This window comes from Agelaius tricolor, unplaced genomic scaffold (assembly GCF_023055355.1).
Source record: "Agelaius tricolor isolate 1412-34295 unplaced genomic scaffold, bAgeTri1.0.p SCAF_20, whole genome shotgun sequence".
In the NCBI taxonomy this organism is placed as follows: domain Eukaryota; kingdom Metazoa; phylum Chordata; class Aves; order Passeriformes; family Icteridae; genus Agelaius; species Agelaius tricolor.
The window spans coordinates 11,584,248-11,599,743 of record NW_027269280.1 but is presented as its reverse complement, the minus strand read 5'-3'; the positions used below and the strand labels follow the sequence as shown (position 1 = coordinate 11,599,743).

General features: G+C 49.1%; 2 protein-coding genes across 2 annotated transcripts in view; one reads left to right on the top strand and one right to left on the bottom strand.

Moving 5' to 3' along the window:
- Window positions 1-12,276, top strand: part of LOC139598808 (T-box-containing protein TBX6L) — a 32,740-nt gene extending 20,464 nt beyond the window's left edge. Inside the window, exons 6-13 of the mRNA XM_071445628.1 lie at window positions 4,319-4,463; window positions 5,452-5,554; window positions 6,000-6,164; window positions 6,435-6,581; window positions 7,084-7,154; window positions 7,936-8,027; window positions 8,357-8,549; window positions 9,153-12,276. Coding sequence (XP_071301729.1) covers window positions 4,319-4,463; window positions 5,452-5,554; window positions 6,000-6,164; window positions 6,435-6,581; window positions 7,084-7,154; window positions 7,936-8,027; window positions 8,357-8,549; window positions 9,153-9,579 — 1,343 coding nt within the window. The 3' untranslated portion in view covers window positions 9,580-12,276. The remainder of the gene's footprint in view (window positions 1-4,318; window positions 4,464-5,451; window positions 5,555-5,999; window positions 6,165-6,434; window positions 6,582-7,083; window positions 7,155-7,935; window positions 8,028-8,356; window positions 8,550-9,152) is intronic.
- The window catches only part of KLHL22 (kelch like family member 22), a 303,656-nt gene that overhangs the window by 238,187 nt on the left and 49,973 nt on the right, over window positions 1-15,496 (bottom strand). The gene's annotated exons all lie outside the window — the stretch shown is intronic.

Genomic DNA, 15,496 nt, shown 5'->3' with positions numbered 1-15,496 from the left:
ATGCCAGAAAGGTGCTCCTGAAGGGCCTACCAGCATTTTAGAAGAGTGCCTGGGGCTGGAGAGGATTTAAAAACTGCGTTTTTTCATGGGAGTAGATGAAAAATTGTGGATGTGAATGGTTTTTTTGAGAGCCTTAGAAGATCTTTTGAAAAGATTTGTCACAATTGTGCCCAAAATTCCCTTACCCACATCAGGTTGTGCAGTGTGACCCTTCAGCTGAAGGCTAGAGGTGTTGTTTGTGTATTGTCTGCAAAGCACTGGATTCTTCAGGATGAAGGCCACAGAAAGTTTGGAAATAGTTGTTATATTTTTAATAACAGTTCTGATACAAACTCTCTGGTTTGGGGTTTTTTTTTTCCAGTTTCCTGTATCCTTTGAAAGCATGAACCCCAGTCAGGCATAGCCTACTCCTTCCAGGTTCATGCCCAGCACAGGATTTTTGTGATTTCCTCAGGGTTTCATTATGTTTTCCTTCAATCCATCTCATAGCCTGCTGTTCACCTCTCCTGTGAGGAGCATGGTTGGATTGGGCACAAGGACAGAGATGCCTTGGGACACTAAGGGCCAGCCCAGAGGTGCTGTATTTGTCAGTGCAGCTGATCCCTACATTTACTCTGGGGTTTTACTCTACATCAGAAAGAAGACCTGGCCCAGTTTATCAGGGGCACATCAGAGGTGACTGTGCAGTCTCAGCTTCCTTATTCTTCCTCTGCAAGATGTTGTCTCATTCATGAGCAAAATACATGTGCAGTGATTTAGATGATTTCCACCTTTGCTGCTGTTTTGGGATTTTTCAGTCCCTGCTGTGTTGATCTGATTCATACTGATTTCTGCCACTTGAATTTTAAGTTGAAAAACAAAAGAGCAGCAATGAAAAAAAAAAAAAGTAGACTGCATTATGGATTTTTCATGTTAAAGATTCCAAATATTGCAGGATTCAGCTCATTTTCTTACTGGGTTGCTTCTGGTGTATGACCCCCTCCAGCAGCAATGTTCCAGGGAGGACTGGATGCATCTGAGAGATGAAGTTTTTGCATTTGTAAAACATCATACTTTTGTTATTGCCAAAAAACTCTGGGTCTGAGGAAGGAGGCTCCCTCCAGAGGGTTGGGGTGTTTCTGCTGGCATTGAGAAGATCAGAGAACATGGGAGGGGTTTTTGTGCTTGTTTGCAAGATGAATTTATTCCAAAGCTTTGTATATTGATATGTGTTCCTCCCTGATGGAGGCTGGATAGCTGTGAGTGTTGGGCTTCACTTGGAAGATAACAGCAACAAATGTAATAATAACTGATTTTAGTGGAGCTTTTCCCCTTATTGGAGTTTTCCCAGTATTGCAAATCCTATCCTACACATTTTGGGAAGGCTGCAACAAATTTTCTGACATTTAATATTGTCTCAGCAAGGGAAAATTAATTGAGGAACTGCTTTAGGTGAGAGAATTGCACTCCAGCATCTTCTATCCAGAGATCTTCCTCCTAAAACTACTAAATTGTCTCATATTTCTCCTTCTTTCCTTTCTGTCCCCAAGATGACAAAAAGATATGTATGGCTCATTCTAGATACAGAAACTGTAGCTACTCCTATTGGTATGAGGACCTTGAAATCAAACACAGAATAGATTGAAGAGCTCTTCATTTTCAGTGCCTTTACCGTAGCAGCTTCCTCCCTTTCAACCTCATCTGGACATAAAGAACATGTTTTTGAACAGACCATGTGTGGTGTTACCAACACAAAGCCAATAGGAATATTTTTTAAAAAATAAAACTAGAACTGCTGGAAAAGGTTGCAATCTCTTTTAGATAATAATGGTTTTAAACCCAAGTTGCACAGAAGAGGAAACCATAGAAGTGCAGCTCACACAAGTTCCACTCAGTGCTTGGACACTGTGCCATAGTTCCAACACTCAGGCATCTTTGCCATCAGTTACACAGGCACAAACCGGGAGGGAAACAAAAATCCAAATAAAATCCTACAAACAGATCCATCCCTGCAGGGTCCTGCTGGAGCTGACAGCAGCTGAGTGGATCCATTCCCCAGCTCACACCATTGCTGGGCTCCAGTCCTCATGCAGACTGACCATGTCCTGCTTTTCAGCCTCAGCCTGTGCACACAAACCTGCACGGTGAAAGTCATTAATTGCATTTTAAACCTCAGCTGCAGCATTTATTGTCCCTGGCTCCTGCAGCATTGTGCTCCTACAGGTGCATTGGGGACTCATTGTGGTAAAAACCAGATTATAACATCTGCCTTTGATTTTTAATTCAGTGTTGAACTCCTTTCACTTCAGTTCCCCTTCACTTCATTGGAAATCTCCCCTCACTAAAGACTCCTGAGATCTGCCTTCTTGTAGTCTCTTTTAATGGCATTGGAATTTGCTTAAAGAAATGTTAATTCCAAAATTCATTTGGGGAAGGAGCGAGCATCTGTCTAGCTAATCAAAACCTGTTTGCATTTATTTGTGACTGGATGGCTCCTGTGGGAAATCAGCCCAATTTTATTGTAACTCCTTTTGATACATGTGCTGCACTGAGCTACCAAATGCATGATCTCATGGCAGCTTTCATGTCTTTGCAAGAGGATATGGGGGAAGCTTTCGTAAGAAGATGTTAACAGGCTAATCTTGGTGAGCAAACTAGGTGTCACTTCTTGGCCAGTTCATTAATGTTGGATCAAAGCAGGAAAAAGGGTAGAGGATTTTTTTTTTAAATGCCTAAAGACCTCTACAAACAGACAAAATTACATTTTAATGTTTTCTGCTTCTTAATCCTGAGGGAAGAACACTTAGAGTTGTATTGAGTTGTTTTGGTGGAAAGATGTCCCTTTGTGAAAAAAGCTAATTTCTCTGAAAGTAGCTGTCTACTTTTTGTGACTACTCTTTTGAAGGCATTACTCAGGAAAGCTGTAACAAGGTAAAAATTCCCTTTTTTCTGCTGTGCTCTGAATAAGATCTGATCAGGCTGAGAGGCATAAAAATCTACATTTTAAACAAATAGCTGTGCCTGGCTGCTGATGCACCACCCAGAGGGGACAGCCCAGCTCCTGGGGTGCCCTGCTGAGCAGGATCCTCACCCCTCCTCAGGGCAGTGTTCTTAAACCCTGCTGGGTCTGAGCTCAGCCCACCAGAACTGAACTGGTCCCATTCTGACCTAAAATGGAACTGGGCTTTTCAGCAGGGCAGCAGCAATCTTGTCTGCCTTACAATATTGCTGAGAGCACTTGCTCAGGGTTTAAGGAGGTTTTTAATCCAAAGAGCTGTGCAGAGGTGCTTGGTACCATCGACAGCAGTTCCTCCAGAATGCTTTCCCTTTCCCCTTCCCCAGCCCACAGTGGGTTCTGTGCCTCTAAGAGGAAGAGCAGGTTTCCAGAATGCTTTCCCTTTCCTCTTCCCAGGCCCACAGTGGGTTCTGTGCCTCTAAGAGGAAGAGCAGGTTTCCAGAATGCTTTCCCTTTCCCCTTCCCCAGCCCACAGTGGGTTCTGTGCCTCTAAGAGGAAGAGCAGGTTTCCAGAATGCTTTCCCTTTCCTCTTCCCTGGGCCCACAGTGGGTTCTGTGCCTCTAAGAGGAAGAGCAGGTTTCCAGAATGCTTTCCCTTTCCTCTTCCCCAGGCCTACAGTGGGTTCTGTGCCTCTAAGAGGAAGAGCAGGTTTCCAGAATGCTTTCCCTTTCCTCTTCCCTGGGCCCACAGTGGGTTCTGTGCCTCTAAGAGGAGAAGCAGGCAGGTTGCAGCTCTGCCATGGTGTGTTACTGAAGAGACATCTCCCACCCCTCTCACAGGCTCCCCAGTGGCTCCCAGTTCCACTTCCCGTTCAGAGCAGCCATTCTCTTCTCAGAACATAGGCTGTCCATGGTCTGTCACCTCCTTTTCTTGCCTTCACTTACATTTAGGGCTCCTGTCTGTCTCATCTTTGTCTTCTGGGGGCATTTTTCACCTCGGCTACCACCTACTTGTCATTTTCCCCTATTAGCCACTGTTAAAATCTTTCCAGTCCTTTCAGCTTTCACTGTATTCTCTTGATAAAGTGTTTTGTGTAACCCTGTAACCCTAACCAGCACAGTGGGTTGTGGCTACCTGCCAGTGTGGGTTTTGTAACAGTGGAATTTAGGTTGAGTTGGTACAACACAAGATCTTACAGAAGGACCCACCAGCTAAACCCAAACCTGTTGGGAAAGGCTCCCTACCTCTGAGCCTACTAAGTAACAGAAATCCTTTGAAGAAAAGGAACAGTTTTTAGGAGGTTTGTAGTGGCACAGAGTGCCCAGAGCAGGGGCAGTTCTCCTCCTGTCTGTCTGCAGTCACTGTCTCTTTTCTCCCTCCAGACGTGAAAGCGCCGTGTGAGGCCCTTCCTTCCCCCAGCCTGGAGCCCTTCCCACAGAGCTCCATCGTGGTCACCCTCGAGGACATGGGGCTCTGGATGAAGTTTCACCAGATAGGAACTGAGATGATCATCACCAAATCTGGCAGGTAAGGGGCACAGGACAGCTGACCACACACACCACACCCCTTTGAGCTGTTGGCAAAGTCTCTAGGTGATCTGTTTTTGAATGGTGGCCCTTAAACTGGTTTTGTAGCCAGTTATGCAGATCCTCCTGGTCCTGCAGAAGAATTGCACTTTCAAGGTGTCATAGAAGTCCAAACAGTGAAGTGCAAAAGGTCACTTGTGGGGCTGATACGCTGAGAAAACTCCTGTACCCTTATCTCACCACTTAACACTGGTGCTCTTCCTGTCACTTTGAGGTTGCTCTGGAAGTGCCCTGGGCTCCCTTTGCCTGGGTCACAGGCAGCAGCAGTTGAGCAGTAAATGTTTGGGTTTGAGTCTGTGTTTGCAGACAAGAATATGGCCCAGACTCTTAAAGATCTGTGTGTGCAGACTCCACTGAAGTATAAATGAGTCATGTATCGTGGAGCTTGCAGTGAAAGAAGATGGAATTGTGAAGCTGTAAAGTATTGTGTCAAAGCTGCTGTGAGCTGGAATAATCCCTTTGGGTAGGGCGGTAGCTGTCAAAGCTTTTTTGCAGAGTCAGAAGTTAAAAGCAGTGGCAGGGAGTACGGGAACAGAAAGCTGGGTGTGCTCTTAGATGAGAGCACATCTTCTGCCCACGCTCAGGTTTAATCCATCCTCCAGGGCTGTGAGGGCTGCAGCAGGCCAGGAACTACGTACAGCCTCCAAAGAGCTCCTTTCAAGTTTCCCACTGGTGTGTTAGAGGAATTGGAAGAACAAAAGCTGAAACAGTGTCAGGCCCTCAGTGACTGCTGCCCTGTTAATGTCTATCAATCTAAACCCACAGGACTAAAGAGTCCATCAATGAGATGGACAAATGGTCAGTGGCTGGCTGGAGGAATACTGCTCCCAGGGCTTTGCACAGTAGTGAGTAAATGTGACATGCTGCTTGATCATTAACAGCCACTGTTCAGGGAAACCATTATACTCTGTTTTTCATTTCTCCCTCAGACGAATGTTTCCTCAGTGCAAAATCAAAGTCTCTGGCTTAATCCCGTATGCCAAGTACCTCATGCTGGTAGATTTTGTGCCAATGGATAACTTCAGGTACAAGGTAAGTACTTTAAATAACAGAATTTACGCTGTCCTTTCATCTTTGTTTGAAATAGATTGATCTTTATGCTTCACTTATCACACACTGATAAATAAATTCTCTTTGGACAAAGTTCAGAAGTAATTGATGGATTTTATGTCTCTCTGGAGTTATTTGTCAGTTTTGCTTGGGGAGCAGCTGGAAAGGTAACTAATTTTCATTGTAAGCACTACAGTTTTAATCATGATTAATGTCAGACTTTTCTGGCAGCCATAGGGAGAAAGGGAGGAAAAATGAGGCCTAAACTTGGAGCTGATTTGGTAACATGATCATGGCTCATAAGAGGGAATCTGCTACTTGTGCTTCAGAGGAGTGCACTGAATTGACAGTGAAGCAAACTTGCTGGGCCTTTTCTGTACTGAAAGCATTTTTTTTAAGCTCCAGATTTCTATCTTTCCCTTCACAGTGGAATAAAGATCAGTGGGAAGTTGCTGGAAAAGCAGAGCCCCAGCTCCCTTGTCGCACCTATGTCCACCCAGATTCCCCAGCTCCTGGCAGCCATTGGATGAAAGAACCTGTCTCCTTCCAAAAACTGAAGCTCACTAACAACACTCTGGATCAACATGGGCATGTAGGTTGTGCTGTGCTCTCTTGGAATTCATTGCAGACGAACTTTGTGGGAAATAAGCAGGATTTGTGAGAAATTAGAATTTAAAACATATCCAAGTGCCCTTTTTTCCTCCCTCAGCTCAGTCCTTGTGTCCCCTTGGCTCCCTGCCCAGGAAGGCACGGGTCTGTGCTGTCACTGCAGGGGAAATGGGTGTCCTGGGAGTCTGCACAGGGGATCTGCAGTGTGCTGGCAGTGGTGGCACATGGAAACCTTGTCCCTTGTGTGTCCCAGATCATCCTGCACTCCATGCACCGCTACAAGCCGCGCTTCCACATCGTGCAGGCCGACGACCTCTTCAGTGTCCGCTGGAGCATCTTCCAGGTGTTCAGCTTCCCTGAGACTGTCTTCACCTCTGTCACTGCCTACCAGAACGAGCAGGTATGGTGTGCAGGCTCTGCTTCTGGTCATGCTGTGAAATGCTGTCTGTAAAATTCCTGTAGAGGAGCTGGCTCCTTTCTGTCTGCTCATCCTGGGCACCTGTGGTGAACAGTGGGATGAAACAGGCACATTGTGGTTCCTGGGGAAAACATCTCCTCTGTGATGAGTCATGCACTGTGATGGTCCTGAGTGCACTGTCAGTGACACAGAACTCCAAATGCAGTAAAAAGTATGGCTGCAGGTCCAGATACAGATCCTCACCCTGCATATTTCTCTAGTCAGATGAATCCCACCCAAATCCCTGCTGACCCTGGCAGGGTCACTTCTCTCTGTGGGTCAGCTCCTGATCCATGATGGGAGCTGCTGGGAGAGCTGAGATGCTGTGGCAAGGCCATGTCCAAAACCCTCACAGAGTTTATCTCTTGTGATAAATATCTTGGGACAAAGGTGAAAGTCTTGGAACAGTCACTGTGATGCTGAGTCTTGTTCTTTTCATTTAAAGATTACAAAGCTCAAGATTGACAACAATCCATTTGCTAAAGGTTTCCGTGAACATGGGAAGAACACTCGAAGGTAAACTGTCTTTTCATTTCAATTTGTCTCTAGCTGGAGTTCACTTGTGAATTTTACCCAAGGTCTTTGAACAAAACTCTACCAGCCAGCTCTGCTGAGCCTGCTGCATTGTGCACACTGCATTTCCCTCTATCTGGGAGTGATGTCCCTCTGTGCAGCCTCTTCTCAAGAGACTTGGGGAGTGGGAGGTGACAATTCCTACAGAAATGTGGGAGGTGTGACAAATTTGAGACCTGCACTCTCTTGCACATTGGAGCTAGACTGGAGTCTGACATGTGAATAGCAGTGATAACAGGAGTCCACAGCAGACCATTTGGTCTCTTGGAGATCAGCTTGATTCTGACATTTGGAGGCTCCCTTGTCTCCTTTTCCTGTGGGTGGAAAAGTGTCTCTTCCAGGGGGAGATTTTGTCTGCAAGAGGGAAGATGGATCCAATACCAGTGAGATCTTCTGCTTGGTCTGAGGGCAGCCAGTGGATGAGTTGAAAAAAACAGCTTAAATTGCAACCCCAGACTGGCAATAGAGAAGGAAAAAAATGGAGATTTTTTTCCCAAGCAGAAAATGTTACAAAAATATCTGAGATTTTGTTTTGTGTTATTTTATGCCTGAAAAAAAATCTCCTCAAAAAAAAATTCCTGATGAAAAAAGGCCAAAACTGACTCTTTTTTACTTAAACTTTAAAAATGCTCTGTATTTTCTTTCTCCTCCTATAGCATCCCTGCCTATATATTTAGACAAAAAGCTTACATCCAAGCTACCCCCATGTCTTGTTTCTTTCCAGGGAAGGACGAGCCAAATGCCAGAAGCCCAGTCCAGCCAAGAGCCAGAAGAGGAAGCTGCCTGAGGAAAAGGAGCCTGCTGCTGAGGAACGTGGTAAATTATCAATATAATTGATCACAACAAACCCAGAGAATGATATTCAGGAAGTTTTTTAAGCTAAATCATTCCTTGCTCCAGCTCATGGTGCTGCTTGCAGTAGCACAGCCAAGGAGAGGGCAGGCAGGACTGACCACCCCAGTATGTGGGCAGAGAGGAGCTGGAAGGGGCTATTCCCTTAAGGCAGAAGGGCTACAGGAGGTGCTTGTGTGTTTCCTTCCACCATCCTGTGATTACTGCAACTGCCAACAGACCATTGTGAGCTTTGCCTCCCTCTTCCCCTTTCTCATTCTTTCCCGTTCTTTCTTTTCCCTGCTTTGAGTCAGATTTTGAGAAGGACGAGAACGTGGACGTGAAGGAAGAGAGTAACCCCGTGGTGGTGAGCAGTGGCTATCCCTTCTGGGGCTCAGAGCAGAACAGCAGCCAGGCCTTCCCTGCAGCCTCACCAGTGCCTGCTGAGCAGAGGGAGGCTCTGGCCAGAGAGCAGCAGGTGCCAACACCATCCTACCACACATATCGGTGAGTGCTGCCTCCTGCTCCAATGCCATGCTTCAACTGATGGGATTCCTCTTCTTCTGCTGGGCATTCCCTAAGGAAAACAGCCTGCTGGTAATAGGAGGGGGATGCCTTTCTGTTGGAGAGCACATGTGGCTGAGAGATGGTAGATTAGCATGGACATAGGTCCAAGGGTAGGTAGCCTTTCTCTTCTAGTTCAAACCCACTGGTTCTGGGCATGCTCATGTCTTTGTAATATTCTTATTTCCCTGTCCCAAAATGCTCTCCCAGCCAGCTCTGAGTACTACAGAGCTTGCTTGTCCTTTGGAGGAAATGCTGGAGGAGTTACAAGACTCCATTTTCCTTCCTCATTGCAAAATTGGGTGTGAGTGAGTCCAGACTAGAACTTAGCCTGAACTAAGTTAGTCTGGACTCACCTTCTCTGGCATTTCATTTTTCTGTGAGTGTGACAGTGAGGCTTGGGCTAAAATCCACAGTAACAGTGAGATAAAGAAGTAGGCAAGGGGAAGAGCTTGCCCTGCTTTTCCCCAGGGGATCTTTGTGGATTTTCCATGGTTTTCCACTCTGGTAGGTCTGACTTGCTCTTCTCTCTGCCCTTGGGCCCAGGTTCCACGAAGCTGGGGACAGCCAGCAGCTCCCCAGCCGCGACGCTGCCACCTTGAACGATTTCCGCGCAAGGTGCCACGCCTTGGATCTTGCCATGGTGCCCGAGCACGACTCCAAACAGCTCCCAGAGGGCTTCACCAACCTGCCCCCACTGCCCCCACCTCTGCCTCCTCCCCAGGACTACACAGGAGTGGTGAACATGGCTCTGGACTCTGTGGGGAAAGCTGGGGCCCGGGCGCCCATGTACAGTCCCTATGGCACCGAGCAGGGCCTGGGGCAGTGGGTGGTGCCTTCCCACAGCCAGTACAGGGCAATGAGCTACTCGGCCTTCTCCACGGAGTACAACACACAAGGAACTCCAGGACATGCCCATGGCACCATGGCAGAGTGGAGCCAGTACCCTCTGTTCCCCTACGCCTGCTGGTGAATGAGGAGGATCCTTCCCAGTGAAAAGACTGAAAGAAAATTTTAAATGAGATTGAATTTACTGTTGGACTTGTGAAGCTTTGCCTACACTAGGCAGAGGTATTGCTGCAAGCAGTAGAGTGGGACACCTTCACTTCCTTGTCTCCTTGCACAACAACCCTCACCATATTTCACAAGCAGTGGTTGAACTGGTGGCTGCCCCAGCCATGTCATTGTGGATCAGGCTCAATGTGTTGTGCTGTGGTTTTCTTCCCAGCAGGAGCAGGAAACCACAGGTCTGCAAGAACAGAATTTAAAGAGCTGCTAAACTCGCAGTCAGTGTTGGCACCTCACATTTGGCAGCTTCCAACATCCCTTCCTCCTGGGACTTGGTGCAAGGAGATGGGGGCTGAGGACTTCCAGTAAGCTATCCACGTGTAGAAAATATTGCAAAGGCGAGCAAAGCAAGCAATCCTGGTGAACTCTGAGCAGCTTCCTCAGTCAGTGTAGTCAAAGTAAAGCTAGAGTCTTGCCTTTCTTCCAGCAGCAGGTGAGAGTAAAATGCACAGCAAGGTGTGTCTGGAGCACAGCAGGGGCAGAGTTTGCAGAGTCTGCAGGCAGGGGAGAGTTTGTTCCATGCAGGAGAAGTAGCAGCAAAGGCTGTGTGTGGTGTCTTCCTGTCCCCGTGTCCATCCCTCCTCTGCCAGCCCTAGATTGGAGGTCAGTGAAACACTCTTCATTCTGTGGAGGTGGAGGGATGTGGTTCATGGAATGTGGGGGGCTCCTCTGGGGCTTTCCAAGGTTGTCAGAAGCAGGGCCATGAACAACAGTGCTCTGTGTCACTACAGATTCTTCCTGTAGAGGGAAAGGAAATTTTCCACTGTGAACTTACTCCTTCTCCCTCTCCCTACCACCCCTGGAGAATATAATTTATAGCTGTGGTTCCTGCACTGCTCTGTGAGTGTGTGAAGTTATCTCACCTGTTTGGGAGTCTCCAGGGATCTGTCCATGTTTAGTTATCAGAGTGGTTCCACCTCCCTCCTCTGTGGTCCCATCCTGGGCAGGAGCAGCCTGTGCACTGCCATGCAAGCAGGGATTCTTCTCATCTTCCTCTTAGAAGGGGGAGACCTCCCTGTTTGCCCACGTGCAGATGGCACTGGGGACTTGGTGACACAGACTCATTGCTTCTCAGGGAGGATAGACATGCTCCTAGGTGTTATTTAGGGAATGTTTTCGTGTCACACTAATAGCTGCTGTGTGGCACTGAGGTGTGTCATTTAGCCTGTGTGCCAGATGGTTTTCTGTGTGAGAGTGTGTGTGTGTAGCAAGATGTTATCTCTGAGCAGACCTGTGCAGTTTGTGCCTCAGGACCCCTGTGCAGGGACACTGGAAAAGGCTGTGCACCAGGTTTTAGGGGCACCATCTCCTCACTCTGCATCTGCATAGCATAGGGATGTTGAGCCATGTTGTTATTGTTAAAATTACTGTGAAAAGTAGCCCTGTAAATTTGTGGGCTCAGCTACAATGACTGTTTTCTTATTTAAATTGTATATTGCAAACTGCTTTTGTACTACAATTATGATATGTACAGAGCAGCTGGATACTTCTCCTGGGCTTCCCAGGATTTGAGGATGTGCAGCATTGAAATAAAGGTCAGACTTTGCCACAGTACATGTACATAATGCCCTATGAGCCTCCTCTCTGATGGCACCCTGGCCAGAAGTGATTTGTACCTGCTGTGCATGACACACATGTGGATGTGAGCAACTCACTTAAAAAGAAGTCTGGCTGGGGAAACAAAACGTGGAGCAGGCCTTTGTTAATGCCAAAATATCGTGATTTCCTGCTGTCCAAATGCCAGCTGTGTGAAGGCAGGTCAGCTGTAAAAGGCTGTCTCTGGCCATTAGTAGTTAATTTTCCTACTGTCCTTCACATCTTGGAAATGAGAGGAGCAGAATGGCCGGGGAGGTGAGCGAGTGCCTTGAGCACCATGTGCAGGGACCCGAGGGGGTACTTTGTGCATGGGATCGCTGCCAGCAGCATGCCCACAAGAGAGAGAGAGAGAGAGAATGCATCCCCCCCAGGCTACCTGGCTGGATCTGTTTCTTTATCTTTGTAGCTGGGATGTGTTTCCCTGTCACGGAGCGCTAATGAGGATGAAAAGCTGCAGTGAGCATGAGTAACTGAGGCCAGCTGGGCAGCACTGGGGAATTCCTGTGAAAATACGAGTGCAATGCCGTTTCTTTCCAACCTTTGCAGTAGCAGTGCAGGTGCTGCTGCCCCCTGGGCCTGTCGGTAGAGCTGGTTTGGCAGACGGCTCTGCGCTGGGGTAAAAGACTCGGCTTTGTGCCTAGGACGAGCCATCAATTACTCATCAGCCTTCTGCTGCAGCAGGACTGCTCGCCCTTCTCCAGTGAATCATCCGGCGTGCACAAGTACCTATCCTTTCTCTCTGATTAGAGACTGCGCTCGGCTTCTTCGGGAAGCCTTGGGAGATTTTGCCTGTAGGTGTGCTCTGGACTCTGCTCCCGCCCCCTCCCTCTGCAGCTCCCACTGCCTTGTTTTCTTCAGCTGTGGCATTTCAAACCTGTATGAGCTCGATTGAAATGCTGGTTTTGCACGCATGTGAGATAATGTAATGCCTCTGACAGCTTCAATAAAAGGAAATGAGACATGTGGAAGTCAGGCCATTAAGACTAATAAAATAAACTCAAAAGTGTAGGTTTTGTGCATCTTTCTCAAGCACAACGTGCTATGCTTTAGTCATGTTACCTGGGGCCAGTTTGTACATGCATGACACGCTGTTGATTTCAGCATTCATTGTTCTCCACAGTGTGTTCAGTGAGCCTCAGGTTATCTGCTCACACTGCTAGATGTGAGTCAGGCTCTTGCACCAATTCTTTGCAGCAAATTGTTTATTTTCTCTGTGTTTTCTGCTCCTCTCCTGCAGAGAAGTTACATAAGGAGGAGGGCAAATGGACTATAAATGGGATCTAGGTAAATTTCCTATGGGAAAATCAAGATCTTGATTTATTTTGGTTTCTCCTACTGGTTTTTGCAGCCTTAAGCCTTGTCTGACACTGCTTCAGTGCAGATGGGAATGGCAGAAAAATGCTTTCTTGTCGATGCTGCGGTTCTTGCCCAGGCAGCTGCAGGCTTGGCAGTTTCCCTGCGGCACAGTGAGCTCCCAGCTCTGCCCACAGCCCTGCGGGGACACGGCGAGCTGTGCCCTCTGCACTTGGACCTGCGCTGGCTCTGCAGAAACAACTTCCAGCTGGTTTCACTAAGAGCTTTTCTAATGTCCAGGTGCTGCAGGGACAAGGGTGTGCGGGGTTAGTGCGAACCAAGGTCTGGGACGGTGCCACCGGCCGAGCTCCGCCCCGGGGCCGGCGCCTGGAGCGGGGCCGAGCCCTCACGCGTGTGGGGCAGGGCAGGGCCGGGCCTGCGCGGCCCGAGGGGCTCCGAGCGGGCCAAGGAGGCTCCGGGTCTGCAGATAGGCGTGAGGAGAACGGGGGAGCAGCATTTCCATGCTGGGCTGGGGCTCCTGGAACACCTGGTGCTGGGCAGCCAGGCCGGGCAGGACTCCTGGCTGGCTTTGGGCTGACCCCACTACCGGGATGGGCTGTCTGAGCCTCCCAGGGGACTGCGACCACATTTCCTTGGGCAGCCCAAGTGCCGGCTCACTTTAAGGCATCCAAGCAAGCAGCGCAAACCCCCTCCCAGGAATAACAACATTCTTTCAAGTCAAATGGGTTTTTATTGCAGAGCTTAAAATCCACTTAATTCCCAAGCCCTAGGGTGGGATCCATGTGGAGCCTCTTAGCAGGGGGGAGGCAGCATTTGGCTGGAGCAGCAAGCAGTGCTGGTCACCTGCTGTGGGCGGCCGAGCGGCTCCAGGCCTCGTCCCTGCTGCCAGAGCTGCCCACCATGCAGCTTCCTGTACCTGCCTGCCCTTGGCCTCCAGGTACCCACTGAGTGCCAGGAGCAAAGAGAGAGGGATAAAACTGTGCAGGGCCGGCTGGGGAATGGAGGCACCTCTCTGGATCCTGGTGGGGATGGGCTGTTCGGTGTCCCTCAGCTGCTCTGGGCACAGGCGCTCTCAGAGCCACGGCCTTGCTGCAGTGCAGTGGCTGTGAGGGAGGCCTGTCCTGCCTCCGGGCTCTGTTCCCAGCCCTCTGCTGCTGGCCTGGCCCCCTGCTCCTCCAGGTAAGCTGCTTTGTACTGTCCTGCCTTGCAGAGCTGTAGTGAGTGAGAGCTAAATGTGCTTTCTGCACATTACAACAGGAGGAACACAGGCAGAGGCTTACAGGACACAGTGAAGGGAGTAGGAAAGGTGTTTCTTCCCCACAGCACACGACACGCACGTCCCAGAACAAACCCAAAAAACCTGGGCCTGAGCAGAAGTGTCAGACAAAATTTTAACCGAGGGTGAAACAAACCTTTGATGCAGGGTTGAGAAGAGGTGCTGCAGCTGTGCTGAGCAGTGTTGCTGTTCAGCTTAGTTTAGTGTTATTCCTTTTTTGTTTTTCCAAGTCGTGCGAGTTTGTTTTATGACCTGAAGCACTTTGCTGTGGGGTGCTGGATTGCCTCTGACACTTCTCTAATACTCAATTTCTTTTCTTTGAACATGCAGGTGTACAGCTACAGTGTTCCTGCCCAGACAGCGCCCTGCTTGGTGAGTGTAATGGATAGATTTAATTTTAATCTCCTACAGTTCTTTGGGGACATGCTGAGATTTTTATTTCCTCCTCCTCTATTTTTACTGAAGAGGGTAAATTATGTGCCTTCATAAAGCAGAGTGGGCAGCCAGTGATACAGGATGGGCACTCCCATCAGTCATGCACCAGGCATAAAGCACTGCTCACTTTCAGTATATCTGCCTCTCGTTGTACAAGTATGACTGTACATGTAAAACAGCAGCTGTTCACAGGAGAGACTTCCTGTGTGCTGGCACTGTCACTCCAGCTCCCATCTGCGGGGTCGCAATGCCGGGGCACCTGTGGTCTCTGTAACTGTGAGTCCTTGCCGGGAGATGGGGCATTAAGGGTGATCTGCGGCGAGAGCTGGTGCGGGGTAGACGGGGATGAGTCAGGCGTGATTCCTGTCACACCGCGGGGTCTGTCCCTGTGCTGAGCAGCCAGCCCTCTGCTCCCCCACCATCTGCTTTGGGCTCTGCTTCGCCATCTAGAAGGAGCTCAGTGGAGACAGAGCTCTCCAGAGCAGCTCAGGCTCTGCCCAGCAGCATTCGGTGAGGGGGAAATGGGAATTGCTTCAGTAAGCTCAAGTCAGCCCTCCAGGGATAAAGGCAGTGAACTAGAGCAGTGGAGGGGATGTGATCAAACCCGCTGTTCACCCAAAGGATGTGCTGAGCATTGCACTGACATAGGCTGAGTGACACTGATGTGCTCCCTGTAGAGCCCCTGGGGACACGAGGGCATTTTGTAAATCCTGCATGAGAAACTTCGGCCAGGAGAGCGGCGTTCTGCCCCCCAGGCTGGGCTGGAGCTACCGCATGTTGCCGTCCTGCCCGTATGGCTGTTAATGGCCTTGTCCTGCCTCCATCCTCAGGGAATAATTGCCTCACACTTGAGCAAATGTGCTCGGTGTTTGAAAGGAGTCTATCGATTTGTGCGTATTCCTGAAAGCCTCGCAGGGCCCCGTTCCCTTTGAAGTGTAAAAGCATCTGTCTGTGTCTGCTTCTCGAGATTCTCCTGCTCCATTTGCATCTCCTCTTGGGCTGCCCAGGAATCCGTCCCTGGCCCCATGCCGTGCTCCGGTTTTGGCTGCTGAGAGGGCTCCCTGCCACGGGAAGACGGGACTTGGAGACAAAGGTGCAAAGCTTCAGTCTGGGGAGGGGGTTGAGCTCAGCTTGCAGCTGGGGGTGCTCAGGCTGGAGCTATTCCTGCAGGCCAGTTTCCAGGAGACACACTGGGAGTGTT